Here is a 19,225-nt window from a genome sequence, read left to right as displayed (position 1 = left end):
TTGTATTATATCTTGTGTGCTTGAGTTTTGATTTAGTGATAAGGATAATAACCTGTCTGCCTGTTTCATTCTATGTTCTTAATTAGTATTCCTTTGTTTTAAAGTCTTTTCAGCATTTGTGTACATGGTTTACAGTAGAAGATTTCAAGTGTAGATAAGCTACTTATTTACAGCAGAATATTTCAAGTGTGGATAGACTACATATTGACCAGATAGATCACTCTGAAGAGGCGATTTGAAAGTGGTGCAAGCAAGAGATGGCAAAAACAACTGAGTGAAGCAGCAGCTGTGAGTTCAAAGCCAATAACTTCATTTCTCAAACCACTGGAAAACACACCTTACCCAACAAACAATGCTACAGGTAATGAAAACCCTGCAACTGCAACAGGTGATACAATGCCAATACCTGAACATGAGGATAGTAGTCAAGAAGGAGGTGCCAACATTAACATATGCAGCAGAAGATCCTGTGTACGATCAAGAAACTCAACAGCAACAGGAAGATGTAGATCTTATGCAGCAAGAGCAATTCATGAGTACTACAGGTTTGACTGTGATGGACATCGGAATTATTGACAAGAGCAATGCTGCCCAAATGCAATCTTTTCTTCAAATTAGTTGTTTAGAAATTCCAAGCAACATTCCACGAGATGCTGATAATCGTGCTTTCCCTACTCGTCTGCTGACAAAAACTCTTCCAAATGGTGAGACCTGCACAAGAGAGTGGTTATGCTGGAGTATGGAAAAACACTCTCTATGCTGTCCACCCTGCTTCATTTTGAACAAAAGCACTGCAAATGCATCAGTTCTCTCTGATCAATCAGGATGGAGCATCAAAAGAGGTTGGAGGGAAGTTGAAAGACCGAATACCATCACACCAGAGTTCAACGTCACACAAAGAAAACTATGTTGCATGGAAATCAGCCAGTAGGGCAGCATCAGCTGAAAGTTCAGCTGAGAATTTACTCTTGACTGAACTCTCTACAGAAACTAATAACTGGGAAAAACTTCTTGAGCGCATCCTGAATGTCATCCTTTTTCTTTCTGAGCAGGGACTGGCTTTCTTTGGTTCCAGTCAACATATTGGTGATTGTGCAAATGGAAACTTTCTAGGCATAGTTGAGCTCCTCAGCAAATATGACCCACTTTTATCAGAGCATGTTAAACGTGTTCGAGAATCGCAAGAGAGTCAAAAGCGCATGCAAGTCCATTCTCTCGCCACACGCATACAAAACGAGTTTATTGAGCTATGTGGGGCATTCGTACAAACAACAATTCTTGAGATTTGCAATGCCAATTATTGCTGATGCCACTCCAGATTGTTCTCACAAGGAAGAGACTACTATGGTTATTCGATATATTAAGATTGTAGACCGCTCAAAATTTTCAATTGAAGAAAAATTATCAAACAAAATAAACCTCACGAGAAAAAACTGGAAAAGAAATTGCTGCTCGGGTACTAGCAATTCTAGAAGGTTTTAAGTTAGATTTTCAAGTCTGCATTGGTCAAGCCTATGACAATGGATCCAATATGGCTGGGAAGTACAAAGGTGTACAAGCAGTTCTGCTTGAGCATAATTCAAACTGTATTTTCTCCAGCTGTGGAAACCACCCACTAAACCTTGTAGGTGTTGACTGTGCTGAATCATGCAAGGACGCAATTACTTACTTTGGAACTGTTCAGCAAACGTACAATCTCTTCAGTAGCAGTCCACAAAGATGGGAAATTCTGAAGCAATATCTTCCTGTTTCACTGCACGGGATGTCCAAAACTAGATGGTCTGCACGGATGGATGGTGTTCAACCAGTTGCACAGCATTTGAATTCAGTGAGAAAGACTTCAAAATTGCAATCTCACTGCACAGGCTCGAACTGAACTTCAGTCTCTTCAGAAGCACATGTCCAAATTTGAATGCATTCTGATGTCATCTTTGTGGATGAAGCTACTTACAATGATCCACCAAACTAATCTGGTAATTGAAGCACGCAATGCTACACTTGGTGTTGAGAGGGATAACACTGAAAGTCTTATCAACGACATTCAACAGATTCATGAACAACGGGATGCGATCCTGACTGAGTCCAAATTAGTAGCACAGAATATTGGCATTTCATCTGAGTTCTCCACCAATCGCAACTTACCTACTGAATCCGATGCCGAGCAGCATTATAGTGTCAATGTCTTCCTTGTCATCGACTCTATTCAATCAGGGCTTACACGTCAATTTGTACCCTTTTTGGGTTTCTTTGGCAGTTCAACAGACTGAGTAATGAAGATCTATTTTCTGCAGCTGAACAATTTCAGCAACAGTACAACAAAGAAATCTCAAAAGATCTCAGTGACGAGGTCATCTTCCTCAAACGAATATATTCCACAAACTTTACATTGGATTGCAAGCCAAAGGAATTGCTCAAGAATACTCAAACTTGGACTCTCTGGGGTGTTTCCTAATATCACAATTGCATTACGTATTTTTGTCAGTTTGTCTGCATCAGTAGCTTCAGGTGAACGCACCTTCAATGTGTTGAAGCAGGTAAAGAACTATCACCGTTCAACTATGGGACAAGAGCATTTGAACAGCCTCGCCATGCTTAATATCAACTGTGACATTGCACACAGGAGGGATAGCTCAGTGGTTTGAGCATTAGCCTACTAAACCCAGGGTTGTGAGTTCAATCCTTAAAGGGGCCATTTAGGGATCTGGGGCAAAAATCTGTCTGGGGATTGGTTCTGCTTTGAGCAGCGGGTTGGACTAGATGACCTCCTGAGGTCCCTTCCAACCCTGATATTCTAGGAGAGCTAGATTTTTCCTCAATAATTAGTGCATTTGCACAGAAAAAGGCTAGAAAAGCATTTGTTAAATAAAAAAATATTCAAATTATGTCTCACTCTTTTTTTGGTGCCTTATTTTGTTTTCATGTGTCATCCTTTTTAATTTTCATTATGGCGAGGGCCCTCAAAAGCTGGAAGTGGCCCGGACCTCTCTGGACCTCTGAGAGGGCCTATATAGATCCACTGACTTTACTTTAGAAAGACCCAGTGTGGATAGCTTTGAAAAGGTTTCAAATGAAATAACAATGGCTAGGGAATTTAAACAGGCCTATAAGCTTAACCAGCTTGTTGGGGAGACAATATTGTTGGAACATGAATGTCTCCATGTTGATTCTTTAAGTAAGCAGTCCGTGACTCAGGTACTGAGGAAAGATTGGGTTACTGGTTACAAGGATGCAGGGGAGAGCAGGAAAACTCATCTCTAGATATTTCGGATATGACTTGTAGTCGCTTAGTGGACTTGACATCTGATTCCATGTAGAAGCAGAGGTTGGTAAGGGAAGGACAAAAAGAACCTTGAGTCTAACATGCTACTGAAAATGGATGGAATCTCTTTAAGGCAGAGTTCAGCCTTTGAATTGGTAACGCTTGAGGATCTGAAAACTAGTAAACCAGCTAGTGTCTGTGTTGATGCAAATTACCTGACTGACTGGGGGGAAAACAGACTTGCCTGGACCTGTTAGCAAAAAGGACACACCCAGCCGGCCAATGAATTCTGTTAAGCAAAAAAGTTCAGATTTTGACCCTACTGGACAGGGAGGAAGGGAAGGATTAAACCTTGCAAATAAAAGCCACGGGTTAACCCTAAAATACCAAAACCTCAAGGCTTTCAATTTTAACCACTTCCTATGTTAAGGAAGACCCTGAGGTCAAGAAAAAGCTACAAAGATTCAAAAGGGATATTGAACAAGCTGACCTAAAGAATGATTTGTCTAAACCAAAGGCTTGGCGTGACAAAAATAATTGTAAATGCACACTTGTGATAAAACTGACGTTATTGCTAATGACTGTAACCAACTTGTTGCTGATACCAAGAACTTGCAAAAATGTACAACGTGCAGGGTTTTTTGGGAAAACTCTTCAACATGTTGCGGGTGATACATAAGAACTCATTATGGTGTAAAAGCCTTCATGGTTATATTGTTTCATTACATGACAACACACACTATGTTAAAAGGCCTGGTGATACTGATATTTCTCAGTTAGTGCCTGTATCTAATCTTGGAACTGTACACAGCAGAAAAACCACTACAAGCTTGGACTGCTGTGCACAAAGGGAAACTGAGGTACAACACCTCACAGCCTTCATGGCTGAATGCCAGAGTAAGTGCTCTTTAAAAGTATCAGGGGGTAGCCCTGCATCTGTAACTTTCACTCCATGCATCTGAAGAAGTGAAGATTTTTTACCCATGAAAGCTTATGCCCAAATAAATCTGTTAGTCTTTAAGGTGCCACCGGACTCCTTGTTGTTAATGTAAACACAACTCATATCAATGTTGGAAGGTCCTTAAGGTGTATCTAGGAGTTCTAATTTCACCCTTCCACACCAGTCTCATGTTGGGGGTATGACGCTTGGCTAGAAAGGGTTAAACTTTCTCCAAAATAAGTAACCCACAGAAGACATGTGGGGAGATAATGTTTGTGTTTTTGTGTATTTACATATGTCGGAGTAGGGTGGACAATGTAATCAACCGTCCCTATCTGTATTCTGATAATTCAGAGGTCAAAAGAACATCCTATCATGTAAATGAATTGTAAGCACGGGACATCTCAGTATTCATCTCTCTTTGAAATGTACTGTGAATGGTGGAGGAACAAACAAATGGCCTTATGTTAATTTGTATAGCTAAGTACCGTGGACGTCCTTCAAAGTCATCCTAATTATCTTTTGTTCCCTGAGGAATTCCAGCTTGTCAAAAGACATGAAATTGTGTAAAAGGGTCCTGATTCTGTCATCTCAGATCTGCTTAGACTGGAGAAGAAAAGGATTTTGTATGTGGTTTTGTCACTATTGAACAGAGAAGAGAGTAATTTTAACAGTTTTATTGGCATTAGAGTTACAGGTATAACCCTGCAGATCAAATGGGATAATAGAGAAGATGGGCAGTAGAGAAGATGGACTGCGTGTGAATGTATTCCGATTAGGGAAAGAGGTTCTTCTTTGACGTTGATTCCATCCTCTCAGCCTGTTCAGTTGGAGTTAATTATCTGAAAGGAGGAAAAAAATAATCCACTACCACATCAGACAGTTTCTCAAGAGTTTTCAACAGAGTGGCATCAATCGAAGGCATGGAAGCATGAATAAAGCTGATGCATTATTAAATCTCTAAGCTGGGAAAGCTCCAGGTGGCCAACTCTAAAAACTTCAGTTCCTGATAAAAGGTTGCAGCACATAAATACTTGTGTGCAGAATTGGGAACTGGCACAGACTGCCTGGAACAGCTGCCATTAACCTCACTGCCTCTGCAACTTTCCATCTCTTCGGATAGACTTCAAGGCCAGAAAGACCAGGAGATCATTTAGTCTGACCTCCTGTATAACACAGGTTTTAGAATCTCACCGTTACCCTGGCACTGAGCCCGACTTGTGTTTGGCTAAAGCACATTTACCAGAAAGGCATCCAGTCTTGATCTGAAGACATCAAGAGATGGAGCATCCACCACTTCTCTTGGCAATTTATTCCAATGATTTATCACCCCCACTGTTAAAAATGTGCCTTCATCTCACCCAAGTTCTTTTCTCCCTTGCAAATGCTTCCTGCTCAGCTTCCCCTACTATATATGGTCTTTTTTGGTACTATATAATCCTTTAACTATCATCTGTTTAATTCCATAACTACACTATTGATCTCATAAAGCCTGTGTGATACTTCTGATGGACACGATCCAAACCAGAAATCGGAGAGGGTTCAGAGAAGCGAAACTCCCAACTCCAACGGTTGGAAGTGGATCCCATGGCTGGAAGTTGAAACTAGACAAATTCAGACTGGAAATAAAGTGCAAATTTATGACAGGGAGGGTGATTAGCTATTGGAACAATTTATCAAGGCTCCTGGTGGATTCTCCATCACGGACCATTTTTAAATCAAGACTGAATGTTTTTCTAATAGATCTGCCCTAGGAATTATTCTGGGGAGGTTCTATGGCCTGTGTTATTCAGGAGGTCGGACTAGATGAACACAATGGTCCTTTCTGGCCTTGGAATCAAAATGAAGTGTATTACTCTGGCATGGCACAACCTCAGATTCATAGATTTTAAGGTCAGAAGGGACCACTGTGATCACCTCATGCCAGTGGTTCTCAATCTGCGGCCCTGTCAGCACAGTGCTGCAGTCCAGGTGACATCCACAGGGCTATACGGGTAGTTTTGGATGTGGCCCACAATGGTAAATAGGTTGAGAACCACATTCTTGTCGGACCCTCCTGCATAACCCAGGCCAGAAAGCACCTCATTCAGTGATTCTTGCATCCTAGTTCAAACTGCAGTTGAAACAGCATCTCTTTTACACCAAGACATTTAATTTTTGATTTAAAACACTTCATGCAATGGAGAATTCACCACTTCCCTTGATGAGCTGTTCTAATGGCGAGTTCCTCTCCCTGTTAAAATTTGTCTAGCTTCGTATTCCAGCCACTGGATTTCCTTATGCCTTTGTCTGCTAGATTAAAGAATCCTCCAGCCTCAGATATGATCTTCCTGCGTAAATATGTCTAGACCGCCGCTTCTTAACTTTGTCCCTTCATTGCTGTTTTCCATCAATGCTAGCAGGGGAGAACATCACATGGGGGAGAGTTGACAGAAGACATGGTTAGGATCCCTTCGCATCAAAGTGAGATTATACTCTCATGGCGGGTAATGATCAGATCTGGTAACCAACACCCAGATGGAAACACCTGAACATAAATTATAGCAATTCAGTAGGGATGATAATACTGCAAACTGAATCTCGAGTGGAAGAATGCTGAATGGCAATCAATCCGACAGAGATCCCCTGAGGCAATGCCCTTAGGAGAAGTAGCTCTTGGCTGGTTTGGGAAAAAAACACATGGTTAATGTCCTCTATCCGCCCTCTCCCATGCTGCAGCCACCATGCGTGGGGAGGGTTTCTAACCACACTCTTTGGCATGACTGCAGAGACGTGTCCTGCAGCTGGCTCAGAACAGCTGACATAATTAGAACAAAACAACTGCAAGCAAGACGTCTTTGTCTGCAGCGGGGTGTTTCCTCATTGCAGTTTCCCTTCTGTGCAAAGCCAACTTACGTTATTGATCCAGGAAATGTAGGCAGACACCCGGGTGAACACCGTGGGCTTCTGGTAGACGTTACAGCCCGAGGCAGAAACAAAACTGGTCACTCCATGGACGTAGTACTTGCCACTCACCAGGCAGTTCAGAGGGCCCCCAGAATCGCCCTGCAGAGCAAAGCCAAAGGGCAACAAAACTTGGCACATATTGCAACGAACAGCAATGCTTTGCCCTTCTTAGCACTTTCCAACAGACAACCTCAAAGTGCCTTCAAGGCTCCACGTCTTCCCTTCCCCGGTGAAGTAGGACTATCTCTGAGTGAGGTGATGGGACAGAATCGCCAGCATTAAAATACAGGCATCCTGACCTGTGGAACTCATTGCCAGGGGATGTTGGGAAGGCCAAAACTATAACAGGGTTCATAAGAGAACTAGTTAAGTTCATGGAGGATAGATCCATTAATGACTATTAGCCAAGATGGTCGGGGATGCAACCCCATTGCTCTGGGTGTCCCTAGCCTTTGACTGCCAGAAGCTGGGAGTGGATGACAAGGGATGGATCACTTGATTGCCTGTTCTGTTCATTCCCTCTGAAGCATCTGGCATTGGCCACCATTAGAAGACAGGATACTGGGCTAGATGGACCCTTGGTCTCACCCACTGTGGCTGTTCTTACGACAACTCTTCCTGGGCCATCCACTGGTCCATACAACTCCTCTTCCCACAATATATAGGGCAATGTCTGTTGAATTCATTTCTTATCAGCACTTATATAACCCCCTGGTGAGTGCAGGGTCCCCCTCTGTGCCCAATCCACAGAGGATACAAGTCTGTTACATCCCCAGCTATCCCACGTTGGCTTTTCAGCGTATGCTGCAGCAGCTCATGTTTTTAGTTCTGGAGGTCCCCAGTTCCATTCCCAGAGTGTTGATCCAGGTGCTGGCCAGACTTGCAGCACAATTCATTCGCACAGCAGCTGCATGAAGCCTTGTAAGGGGTGACTGCAAACTAACGCAGCAGCTGGCAAAGCCCAAATGGCAGCCTGACTTTCAAAGACAGAATGCTGCGCTGGAAATCAGCACAGGAGAAGAGAATGGAAAAGCGAGGGGTCACTTGGATAGTCATTTCCCCCCCCAGCCCTAACCACCTGGAAAGGGGACAGAGCCAAGTGAACATTGAGGGAGTATGATCTCCAGCTTCAACCCACCAACCCAAGTAACATACAATACCCAAGCTTAACCCCTACACAGCACCTCCCTCCCAGGAGGCGGAGCGCCCTTCTACAGGGCTATTCATCTGAAAGTGCTTTGGCAAGGAATTGACTGATGGGTGACACAGAGAGGGGAAATGACCAGACCGAGATCACACAGCAGGTAAGTAGCAGAGCCAGGAACAAAACCCAGGTCTCCTGACTCCCAGTCCAGTGCCACGGGACCCCAATTAGAAACAATACCCAAGTGTAACCGTTATATATAGCACCTCCCTCCAAGGGGGTGACAAGAGCAGCTAAGACCCTGGGAACGCTCTTGCTTGGTTCAATCGCTCGTCAGTTACCTGGCAACCAGAGCGCACACCGTCACCTCCGGCACACACCATGGTGTTCTTGACCGTGGAGCCCCAGTAAGCGTAACCGGAGCAGATACTGTAAGAGACGACGGGAAGCGGCGCTTGCTGCAGGATTTGAGCCAGCTGCCCATTAGCTACGCAAAACAAATCGGAGACCCGGGGTTAGTTTACAAGGAAGATGGCCCGTTTTTCCTCCCCAGACACCTGGGGTGAAGTTCTGGGCTGCAGGATCAAACGCAACCAACTTCGGTATCTAGAATCCCTTTATATTTTCTTACACGTTGGCCAACTTCTTATCCAATATCTGAGCTTTGCTGTGCTAATCTCTCCCCTGTTATGGAGTTATGGCCATAAAACTTGGCTGGGAATTTGTTTTCAATGAGCTCGAAAGCAAGGGATTGGAGTCAGGCTGGACTGTTACGAACACGTCTCAGGATGCTCAAATTAGAAGTCATTGACTGGGCCTGATTCTGAGCTCATTTTTATTAGGGTAAATTACAAGCAACTTTAGAGTTACACCCAGTGTTAAGATCAGAACAAGGCCCAACAGTTCTTAAATTTGCTTTAGTCTAGTGCATTTTCTGGCAAAGCAGGAGCTTCTAAAGGCGATACCACAGCAAAGTGAGAGTGCAGGACAGCGGCGTATTATCGCCTAGGCCTAGGGCAGCAAATTTGCAGGGGCGGCAAATTTATAATAGCAGCATTTTTGTAATCGCGGCATCAGTGACGCCGCGAGTCTACCAATCATAGCACGTATTGAAACCACCAATGATGGCGCGATGCCATTTAGTAAACATACTCGCGAGAATGCTAAATGTTAATAATATGACCGGAAGGAAGAAATTAAGCGGTTCTCAGTTGAAAAAAAATGCTATACAAAAGAAAGAAAGGGAAAATGAAATGATAGCAAAAATGCGCAAAATAGATTCCTTTGTTGCATCAGTTAGTGCTGACAGTGAGACAGAAAAAATAGTTGAAAGTAGTAGTGAAGTAAAAAGTGAAAATACTGGTGTTTAATAAGTTCATACGGGGCCGGAGGTGGCAATTATTTCAGGGCCTGGGGCGGCAAAATCATTAATCCGCCACTGGTGCAGGATGACCCCACATTTCCTTGGGGTGTTCTCAGGCCTCATGAGAATCAGTGAGCTGACTGCAGCTCTGACACTCCTCCATAGCATGTCCTGACTTAGCTGGTGCAGCCGGGAACAGCATTGTCCTGCATGTCAGGTTGTTTTGCAAAACCATCGAGGAGGAATGAAGTGAGGCCAAGCTCCCTCTGGAGGGGGAGCAAACAGGGTTTAGATCTTATGCACCAAACTACAGACCGGGGTGGAATCCTGGTCCCGTAGAATGGCAAAACTCCCAATAAGGCCAAAATTTCACATAGGTCTTGTGTAACAAGTGATACTTTGGCCCTTCTATAGCACATTCAATGAGAGGGGCTTAAAGGGCTTTGCAAACCATTAACAAAGCCATGGGTCGCAACAACTTTGAGTGGTCACCACTGTTTTATACAGGGGGAAACTGAGGCCCGGAACGGTCCGGGGCTTGTTCAAACTCTCAGGAAGTTTGGGGGCAAAGCGGGGATGCTAGTCACATCCAAGCCCCACCCACCTGCAAGCCTGTGCCCTCAATCACTAGGCCATCCCATGCCCCGTCTGGAATGTTACTGAATTACGGCACTTACTCCTGGTCAAGCCCCAGCCACTGATGTAGCAAGGACTGTTGTTTGGCAGAATCTCCTCTGAACGGGGCAAAGCGCCCAGCTGCACATAGGTGTTCAGAGACGCGCTCTGGGAGAGGCGGAGCAGAGCGATGTCGTAGCTGCAGAGGAACAAAGGAAACCGCGTCAAACGGCCTTTCACAGGCCTTTCAGAAATGGGTGCAAATGGGTTGCATTTAAGTGACCCCGCTGTCGCTGATAGTAAAACCTAGACTGGGGCTTTCAAAGGAGGGAAGGGATAGCTCAGTGGTTTGAGCATTGGCCTGCTAAACCCAGGGTTGAGAGTTCAATCCTTCAGGGGGCCATTTAGGGAACTGGGGTAAAAATCTGTCAGGGGGTTGGTCTAGATGACCTCTTGAAGTCCCTTCCAACCCTGATATTCCATGAAAGGAGCCCCAATCAATTGAAAGCAGGGGGCGGGACCACCATGTTGCATGACAGACGCTTGACAAAATTACTGTACTTCATGACAAACGCTGGGGGGTGGGGTTATGTCATTCAATTTTTTTCAAAAACTGCCACGGACCTCAAAATTTACACCACGGACACTTGTTGTCTGTGTACGGACACGTTGCTGACCCCCAATCGAAAGCCGGTTGGAGCTGGGCACCGAACTCTTTGCTCTTTTGAACAACCGAGCCCTAATGTCCCATAAAGAATGCACAGAAAGGGCTGACTTGAGTCCCTTCCTCAGGTACATTCCCGCCGAAGGACAGCACAGAGGACTGAATGAGGACCCAGCACTGGGCCTTGTATTATTAAGCAGATGCTTGATCAGGTAGCAAAATACCTGTGCTCACTGCCAGCCCAACCCAGAAGCACTCAGTACCATCAGAAGCCCAGCTCCCCAGCGGCTAGTCTGTCGGAGGATCCTTATTGTTACCCAAGACCTTCTGTATGGAAAAAATATGCAGGCCCAAGTGCTACCCTGGTACCCATTAGAGGTGTATGAAGACACTGGCCAAACTGGAGTCTGCTTTCCCCATTTGCAAACACTGTTTGTTCTGCCTGTGCAACTCGACCTCCTTAGGCCCTGGACCATCCTACTCTGGTCTGAACCTATCTATCGTACCAGCGAAGAACACTATGGAGTGGGACCTGCTCCAAGATATCCATTTGGCTTCTGATTCCACCGAAGATTTTTGAATTCTGTCTATATTGGGTGCCAGTTCAGGCCGTACATCACTGAGTATCTCAGAGGAAGGATGCGCCAAGTGCAGCGCATTCCGATTTCTTCAGCTGCATGTAAGGAGCTGGGACTTTGTGACCTTAGACGTGAAATCCCTTAGCCCAAGCCATGCAGGCGGCTGGTGTGAAAAAGGAGGTGCCTTACCCAGCAGCGACATTGTTGCTGTTCCAATAAGGATGGATGAACTTGCTCCCCACGCTCAAATACTGCTCCGTGCCATCGTTCTGATTCAGGTTGTACTCACCGACGACCACCCGGAAAGTCAAGGATCTGTGGATAAGAGGGACAAGCTGTGATGTGTTGTAAGGTGCCAACTTGGCATCGATCCCCCTTCGCCCCCAAGTCCCATCGGCATCGTGAGGCCACTGGAACATGAGCCAGTCTCCTTTCTCTACTTCTGAGGGGAAGGGTGCTGAACGTAATGTTGATAACTAACCCATCTATAGCTCTTTCTTATCAGATCGTCACAATCTTTGATGTATTTATCCTTGCAACATCTCTGGGGGGTAGGGAAATATTACTGACCCCATTTTACAGATGGGAAACTGAGACCTAGAGAGGCTAAATGACTTGCCTAAGGTCACGCAAGAAGTCTGTGGCAGAGCAGAGAACCAAACCCTGGTCTCCCAAGTTGTAGACTAGTGCTTTAACCACTTGTCCATCCTTCCCCTGACTAGGAATCACTATACTGGATCAGATCCAGGAACTCATTGAAGATTGAGTACAGGCCTCAGGACTGGGCCTTGAATTATTAAATAGATGCACGATAAGAAGTAACAAAGTCCTGTCTGAGAGGCCAGGACCAGCTACTCCAGAGGAAAGTTCAAGAAACCCCGTAACGGGCAATTCGTGAAATAAACTGCACAATGGGCATTTTTCTGCCTAACTCTGGAGCGGGCTGAAATTTTTCCATTGAAACGTAATCTCATAAAAATCACAGAAATGTCAGGTTTAAGAGGTCATCTAGTCCAGCGGTTCTCAAACTGTGGGAGACAACCCCATTTTCATGGGGTCGCCAGGGCCGGTGTTCGACTTGCTGGGGCCCGGGGCTGAAGCCGAAGCCCCACCGTCTGGGGCCGAAGCCCACAGGCTTCAGCCCTGAGTGGCAGGGCTCAAGTTTCACTAGCCTCAGGAGTCAAAGTTTTTCCTAATATCCATTTGGATGAAAGGCAGCTTTTATTTTTTTTGGCGCCTAACACTAAAATTTGAGGTGAAAAATTATTTCCCATTCAATTTTCCAGTTTCCCCAGTGAAAAGCCAAGAATTTTCACTGAAAATGGTTTTAGGAAAAGCCATTTTAAAAACATGATTTTGGTTTTTCTATAAAAATGTGGGCAATTCTGACAAAATACGGGGGAAAATAAAAGAACAGTATACATTGCTTGGGAAAATAATTTGCATTTTTCAGCCAGCTCTAGCTAGCACCCCCCAGAAACACTCAGTGGTTGGATTCTGCCCTGCAGCGGGGGTGAGAGAAAAAGTGTGTGTTTTGACACACACAGGCCCCACCAGGAAGGGGGATGAGCTATTTAAGTCATGTTTGGATCGGACTTGCTAAGAGCTAACATTGCATTGTTGGTAGTTTCAGATGCTGCTTGGAATGGGCAGAGTTATACACAGGAGAGTGCGTATGTAACATGCTGTGTGTGCGCTACAGGCACTGGCTAGGATTAGAGGGGGCTTAGCGCCTCTCCCCCCCCCCCGCCCAAATCTCTGTCCAGCCATGCCAGGGCAGGGCGTCGCAGGGGGAGGGTCCTGCCTATGCACTAGATGATTCCCAGCAAGTGAAGCTAGATTCCTCAGTCCCAGCAGGGACTGCAGTGCTCCATGGGAATGGGAAAGAGGGGATCCTGAGGTGATTGTGGGGGAGAAGGGGAGTCCCAAAGGCAGGGGGATCCTGAGACCCTGCATCCAACGGCGCCTGGGCCAGGAAAGGGGAGGGATGTCAGGGGGGGGAGGACCCCACCTGCGTGCGAACACATGCTCACAAATTCAGAGCCCACCCCAGCACTGAGAGCCAATGGGTCAGAGCGGGGAGCCGGGCCCAGCCTTGTGGGACAGGCGCAGCCGTGGCGGGGTGAGAGTGGGGCGGGCGGGCGGGCTCCCCCTCCTCCTCCCAATATTTTCACCAGCCACCTATGGCAACAGGTTCCCCCCTCTGTGCTGCTCCTCAGAGGATAGGAGTTGTCACAGCCCCTAGCTACAGAGCCTGGAGTCTTTCGCTCAAGCTGTAGCAGCTCATGCTTTCAGTTCTGGAGGACTCCGGTTCAATCCCCGGTGTGTTGGCCGTCACACACGGTCAAGCAACGTGCACCCATGAGGGGAAGCCAAGAAAGCTGCAGGCGTACAACAGACATCCAGCATAATGAGATAATAACATAGCATGTAATGATGTATGATTTAACCATATCCTGCCAGCCACCCTTTTTGAATAGCAGAAAGGAACGGCCTAATGCGCCATTAGTAGAAATGCATCAGCCAGAATTTCTGTGTGTCTGAATTGATTTCAAGGCAGTAACAGACCTCTGAGGGTCACCATTTTGTGGTAGGTTTAGCATTTTAAAATAAGGAAAAGAATGCCATGATTGTTTTCTTTTGCATTGCAACTTAATGTTCCTGTTCAAAATGTTCTGTGTAAATTAATTCTGTTGTGTGTGTGAATGAGGAATGTGTGTATTAAGAGATAAGTGTGAAGGCCATCGCTGAACCAGATGGTCTACGGAGGAACCGGAGTCAGACGCAAGGAGGCTGCAACACGCCCCTATTGAAATGTCAGAGGAGGGCAGTTTGACGACTCTAAAGATGAGGCAGGCACCTATCAATGGGGACAAGATAGCATGGGGTAACTCCCTGAGAGACTTGATAAAAGAATGAGATAAAGGATGAAAAGGACAATTTAAGAAAACAAGCACTTGTCAAACAATTGATTACAGCATGACGGTGCAAAACTCATTGGTACCAATGAAGGAAAATCATTATATAACAGGGTGCCTTGCCATGAAACTTTGGGTTCGTCCTGCCAAGACTTCCCCGGAACATCGTCTTGCGACCGACAGAACCTGGCTCCTACCTCCCCGTGATCAACCTAGCTGGCCACTAGATTGATCCGGACTCTGGACTGGTAACTATAACATCAACTGATGGGACTGTGTGTGTGTGTGTGTGTGTGTGTGTGTGTGTGTGTGATATTGAATGCATATGCTAATTGTTGTATCTTCAATCAATGTGGCGTATTGCCTTTTCCCCTGAAAAAGAGCCCATGTACTTCTTATAAGCATAACACTCATCCTCTGCTAAAAGCACCCCCCCCCCCGCATCTTCTCCTTGGCTTCAGAGAGCAACTCCCCTCCTTGCCTGGTGCATTGCCAGTTCCCACTCCTGCTTTAGACCCTGCCCCCTCATCTGATTAAAAAGTCTCTTTAATGGGCAGATAAACCAACCAACCACCGTGGTCTCCATTACCTGTCCACGCAGTGAGCCGCAGTCATCGCCCAGTTCTGCCTCACCAACGTCCCACCGCAGGTGTGATGCCATTGTCCACCAGAGTAATACTGAAGTGAAATCTAGATTTTGGGTGACGAAAGGGAAAGAGAGAGATAATAAGACAGCAAATATCATAATGCCACTATATAAATGCACAGGACACATCCACATCTTGAATATCGTGTGCAGTTCTGGTTGCCCCATCTCAATTTGGAACAGCTTCCACATGAGGAAAGGATAGAAAGACTTTGGACTGTTCATCTTAGACAAGAGATGACTAAGGGGCGATATGATAGAGGTCTATAAAACCATGAATGGTGTGGAGAAAGTGAAAGTGTTATTTACCCCTTTACATAACACAAGAACTTGGGGTCATCCAATGAAAGGAATAGGCTTAAAAACAAACAAAAGGAAGCACGTCTTCACACAACGCCCAGTCAACCTGTGGAACTCATTGCCAGGGGATGTTGTGAAGGCCAAAACTATAACTGGATTTAAAAAAGAATTAGATAAGGTCATGGAGGATATTAGCCAAGATGGTTCAGGGATGCAACTCCATGCTCCGTGTTTCCCTCAGTCTCACTGCCAGATGGTGGGACTGGACGACAGGAGATGGATCACTCAATAATTGCCCTGTTTGGTTCATTCTTCTTGAAGCATCTGGCATTGGCCATTGTTAGAAGACAGGATACCTGGTCAGATGGACCATTGGCCTGGCCCAGCATGGCCATTCTTATGTTCTCATGGTGGAAGAGGAGAGCTGCATTTTAAAGAGGAAATATCTCACAAAGGAAGCAACACCTCTCACCAGCCCAAAGTGAACGTGCATCAGGTGCATGAAGAAACAGTCTTGCTTCTGTATGCACCAGGCACATCACATTAGCTGGTTTAAGCATTGGGCCATGGTTTATGGACTTGGTCTAAGCAGGATGTGCCCTATGGATAGTGGGGCTAAAGTAGCTGGTTGGCTGGGGCTCCAGACATTATCTAGTGAAAAACAAAACAAAAAACAAAACACCACCACCAAACAAGAAGCTAAGGGCCGACTGGTCAGGGCTGGGGTCTGCACGGAGGCATTCCTCACAAAGCTGAACTGGCAATGTGGCCTTGTGCCAAGGCAGTAACAGCAAAGAATAGAGATGCCCACTTTAGATGCTCATCATCCCAGACACGCACACCCCTCTCTCACTCCAGGACAGGCTCAGGTGAGAGATGGGTCTAAGCCTTGAAGTTTGGATCAGTCTCTGGACTTCTCCAGTTGGGAGTTCCAGTTTGAGTCAATCCCTCCTCTTTGTTATATGCGAAATGCTTCTCTTACAGGCAGCTTTGGTGTTGACATGCACGTTGTACAACACAGCTTGGGCTTTAGAACTGGCAAAGGCGAATCCCACGTGGCCGCCCCAAGCAGGAAAACCGTAAATCGTTGGCTTTCAGCTGTGATTCAGCTATTTCCCCTTGGGAGCGGCTAATCTGCACACTCAGGTATTCTGTACGCCGTTCCATCTGTGCACCCTCCTTGGGTTGTTACTGGGAGGACAGTTAGATGGCGAAGGGACTTAGAAGTTGACATTGTACTCACCTGCGATGGCCATGCACCGCGCTGTGAATTACTACCCCCAACAACACGCCCATTGTCTTCCAGCGACTCTTCCAAACAGTGTCCTTCGGGAGTAAAGAAGGAACAACATCTGGAATAGCTTCTGCAGGAGGAACCCCCAGTCCCATCACATCTCTGTTGTTTCCACCACAGGATGGGAGTCTAGACTTGCTTTTACTCCCTTTCTTGCAGAGAACATTTCCCGGCTCCAACTCCTCCGAGATAGAGTTTGAGAAGTGAAATCAAGTGCTCTGAGTGCCAGGCATCCCAGCTTTAATGATGAGGGGGGCAGATGTACGACCTTACTTAGCACCCACAGTGGGGGCCAGTTTTCCAGGAGAACTGCATACACATTGTGTGTGGACCTCTTGAAAGTCTGAAGTGCCCCAATGGGAAATGTTAGGAGCAGATAGGGTGACCAGATGTCCCGATTTTATAGGGACCGTCCCAATTTTTGGGTCTCTCTCTTATATAGGCTCCTATTACCCTCCACCCCCATCCCGATTTTTCACACTTGCTGTCTGGTCACCCTAGGAGCAGAGCAACTTTGAAAACTGTGAGGCCCCTGGGGATTAGGGAAGAGATTAATTTCTGGAGGCAAAATGGACCTCTCTCTTATAAGGCGATGGAGGTTTTTCCTCATGTAGATGACTGCCCAGTGCACAGTGTGGCAAAACCAGCCACCGCAAAGCACATTTCAGTGAAGACTTGAGTGGATTTCCCCGGCTAATACCTATTCTGGATGTGCCCCTCCAGCTACCTCTTTGGGGTGGGGATTTTTATTGTCTATGTTCGTACCGTGGCAAGCACAACAGGTCCCTAGGGTGGCTGAGGCCTCTAGTTGCTACTTCAACATACGTGGTAACCAATAAGTTTCTTAGCACCAGAATGCAAGACATCACCGCCTCAAAAAACAAAACCCCCACTTACCACAGAGGACAAAGACAGCGAGGAGTAGTAGTTTCAGCATCATGAGCGAATGGTAGGGACAACCTCAGTCACTCCACTTCCTGTATGCTTCTGGGTCTTGTCTCTCGTACTATAGCTGGTGTTAAATAGATTCCTATGGGGAGGAGGGGATGGGAAGAAATGCAGGTGATTTGGAAATACAAACAGAAAACTCCTTTTCTAACAAAACACACATTTCATTCTTGGTTCCAGCAAAGGTCAAGGCTGAGACCTGGCATTGAGGGCACCAGATGCCAATAAACTCTCTGGAGAGTTAAAAAAAGAGGTTGTTTTACAAATCTAGAATGTGCTCTGAGAAATTGGAAGTGCAGAATCAAGTGAGCTGGGGGTGGGGGTGCCTGAACAACAAACGTGGGACCAGTTTTTCCATACCTGTGCCTCCTCTTGACCTCAGCTGGAGTGGTGGGTGCTCAGGATTAGGGCAAGAATTCAGTTTAAAAAAAAAAAAAGGTGTTTTTTTGCTCTGCGTCAGGACAAAAATGAGACCTTTTGAAATTTGTTATGGAAAACAACATGAAGGCCTTCTCCTTGACTAGCCAATAGCCCAGTTGTCAGGACATGCACCTGGGATGTGGGAGACTCAGCTTTAAGCCCTTGCCCTGCCTGATTTGGAGCAGCTGGGATTTTCAGAAGACTGAAGGGAGTTCGGTGCCCTAAACCCACTGAATCCCTTAAGATACTTTGAAAAATTCTCAGTAGTAGATCTAGGGGGAGGTATCGTCAGGGCTTGGAGAACCAAAGACTTACACATGATCAAGCAAAAGATCAGTTGAGGAAGTCTACAAGGGGCACTTAGGAATTCTTGTCCCTTATCCCACATACCCCAACACAGAGCGTACCTGACTAACAAGATTCAATATATTTATTCTCTACCTTGCTCTACTATACTGGATCTTCACGTATCCTTCGCTAGAATCTAGTTTCCCTTCAAAATCCAGGTCTGTACTTAAAAATGTCAGAGCAGATCCTCACAGCCCAAGTGTTCCCTGACCACTTACAATATGGTTGAAGTTTCTAGTGTGGATTGGACTTATGTGTATTGACACACTCACGTAACTGAGTCCGCACCTTTAACATGGACAAGGCTTTGGCCCAGTTACATAAACCCCAACTCAGATCCTGTCTATATTACACATTATACTTGTGTTCTGACTGGCCTTGTGAAAGCTGTATTTGTACCACACTGGGCCTCAGGGCCTTGTTTGGCTCTGTTAAAGGAGTTATAAATATATCGTGACCGGATAACCCTTTGACATGTTTCCTATTGATATGACCACCATGCTGTTTTGCAGCTGTGTGTATCTATAGCCTTAAAACTTCCAGCTTCCTTTGTGTTTGGGGAGCTGTTGTGATAAACATATGCAATTGTGACCATTGGAAAGCAGCTGTAATTGGGTCACAAAGCGTGCTGTTGGCAACACGTTCTTATGCAGTCCACTGGAGAGCATGTATTACGCATCCCCAGCTATACAAGAAGGCCCTTTTGCGCCAAGCTACAGAGGCTCACACTTTCAGCTCTGAGATCCCCGACATCAGCCACCCCACTGAGACACCTTCCTAGAAAGCTGGTAAAACACCTTCAAACACACACAGATTAGTTTCCATTCACCTTCTGGCAAAAT

The 19,225-nt window shown here is 45.9% G+C and overlaps 1 protein-coding gene across 1 annotated transcript; it reads right to left on the bottom strand.

Moving 5' to 3' along the window:
• Positions 1 to 5,023: 5,023 nt before the first annotated feature.
• CELA1 (chymotrypsin like elastase 1) lies at positions 5,024 to 17,607 on the bottom strand. Its single transcript, XM_065419426.1, has 8 exons — positions 17,565 to 17,607; positions 16,617 to 16,699; positions 15,017 to 15,117; positions 11,699 to 11,824; positions 10,330 to 10,466; positions 8,631 to 8,776; positions 7,095 to 7,244; positions 5,024 to 5,041 (listed from the first exon to the last, which is right to left on the bottom strand). The coding sequence occupies exons 1-8, from the start codon at positions 17,605 to 17,607 to the stop codon at positions 5,024 to 5,026; spliced, it is 804 nt and encodes a 267-aa protein (XP_065275498.1).
• Between the last annotated feature and the right edge of the window lie 1,618 nt (positions 17,608 to 19,225).

This window comes from Emys orbicularis, chromosome 19 (genome assembly GCF_028017835.1).
Source record: "Emys orbicularis isolate rEmyOrb1 chromosome 19, rEmyOrb1.hap1, whole genome shotgun sequence".
Taxonomy (NCBI): Eukaryota; Metazoa; Chordata; order Testudines; family Emydidae; genus Emys; species Emys orbicularis.
Note: the sequence above shows the minus strand (reverse complement) of the source record. Positions and strands in the feature narration are given on the sequence as shown.

Excerpts from the sequence above, each read along its gene's own strand:
- CELA1 (XM_065419426.1), bottom strand. The coding sequence starts at position 17,607 with ATGATGCTGAAACTACTACTCCTCGCTGTCTTTGTCCTCTGTG. Across the intron at positions 15,118-16,616 it reads GCGGTGCATGGCCATCGCAG|ATTTCACTTCAGTATTACTC; the intron begins GTGAGTACAATG and ends CCCAAAATCTAG. Across the intron at positions 7,245-8,630 it reads GTGTGCGCTCTGGTTGCCAG|GGCGATTCTGGGGGCCCTCT; the intron begins GTAACTGACGAG and ends TTTGCTCTGCAG.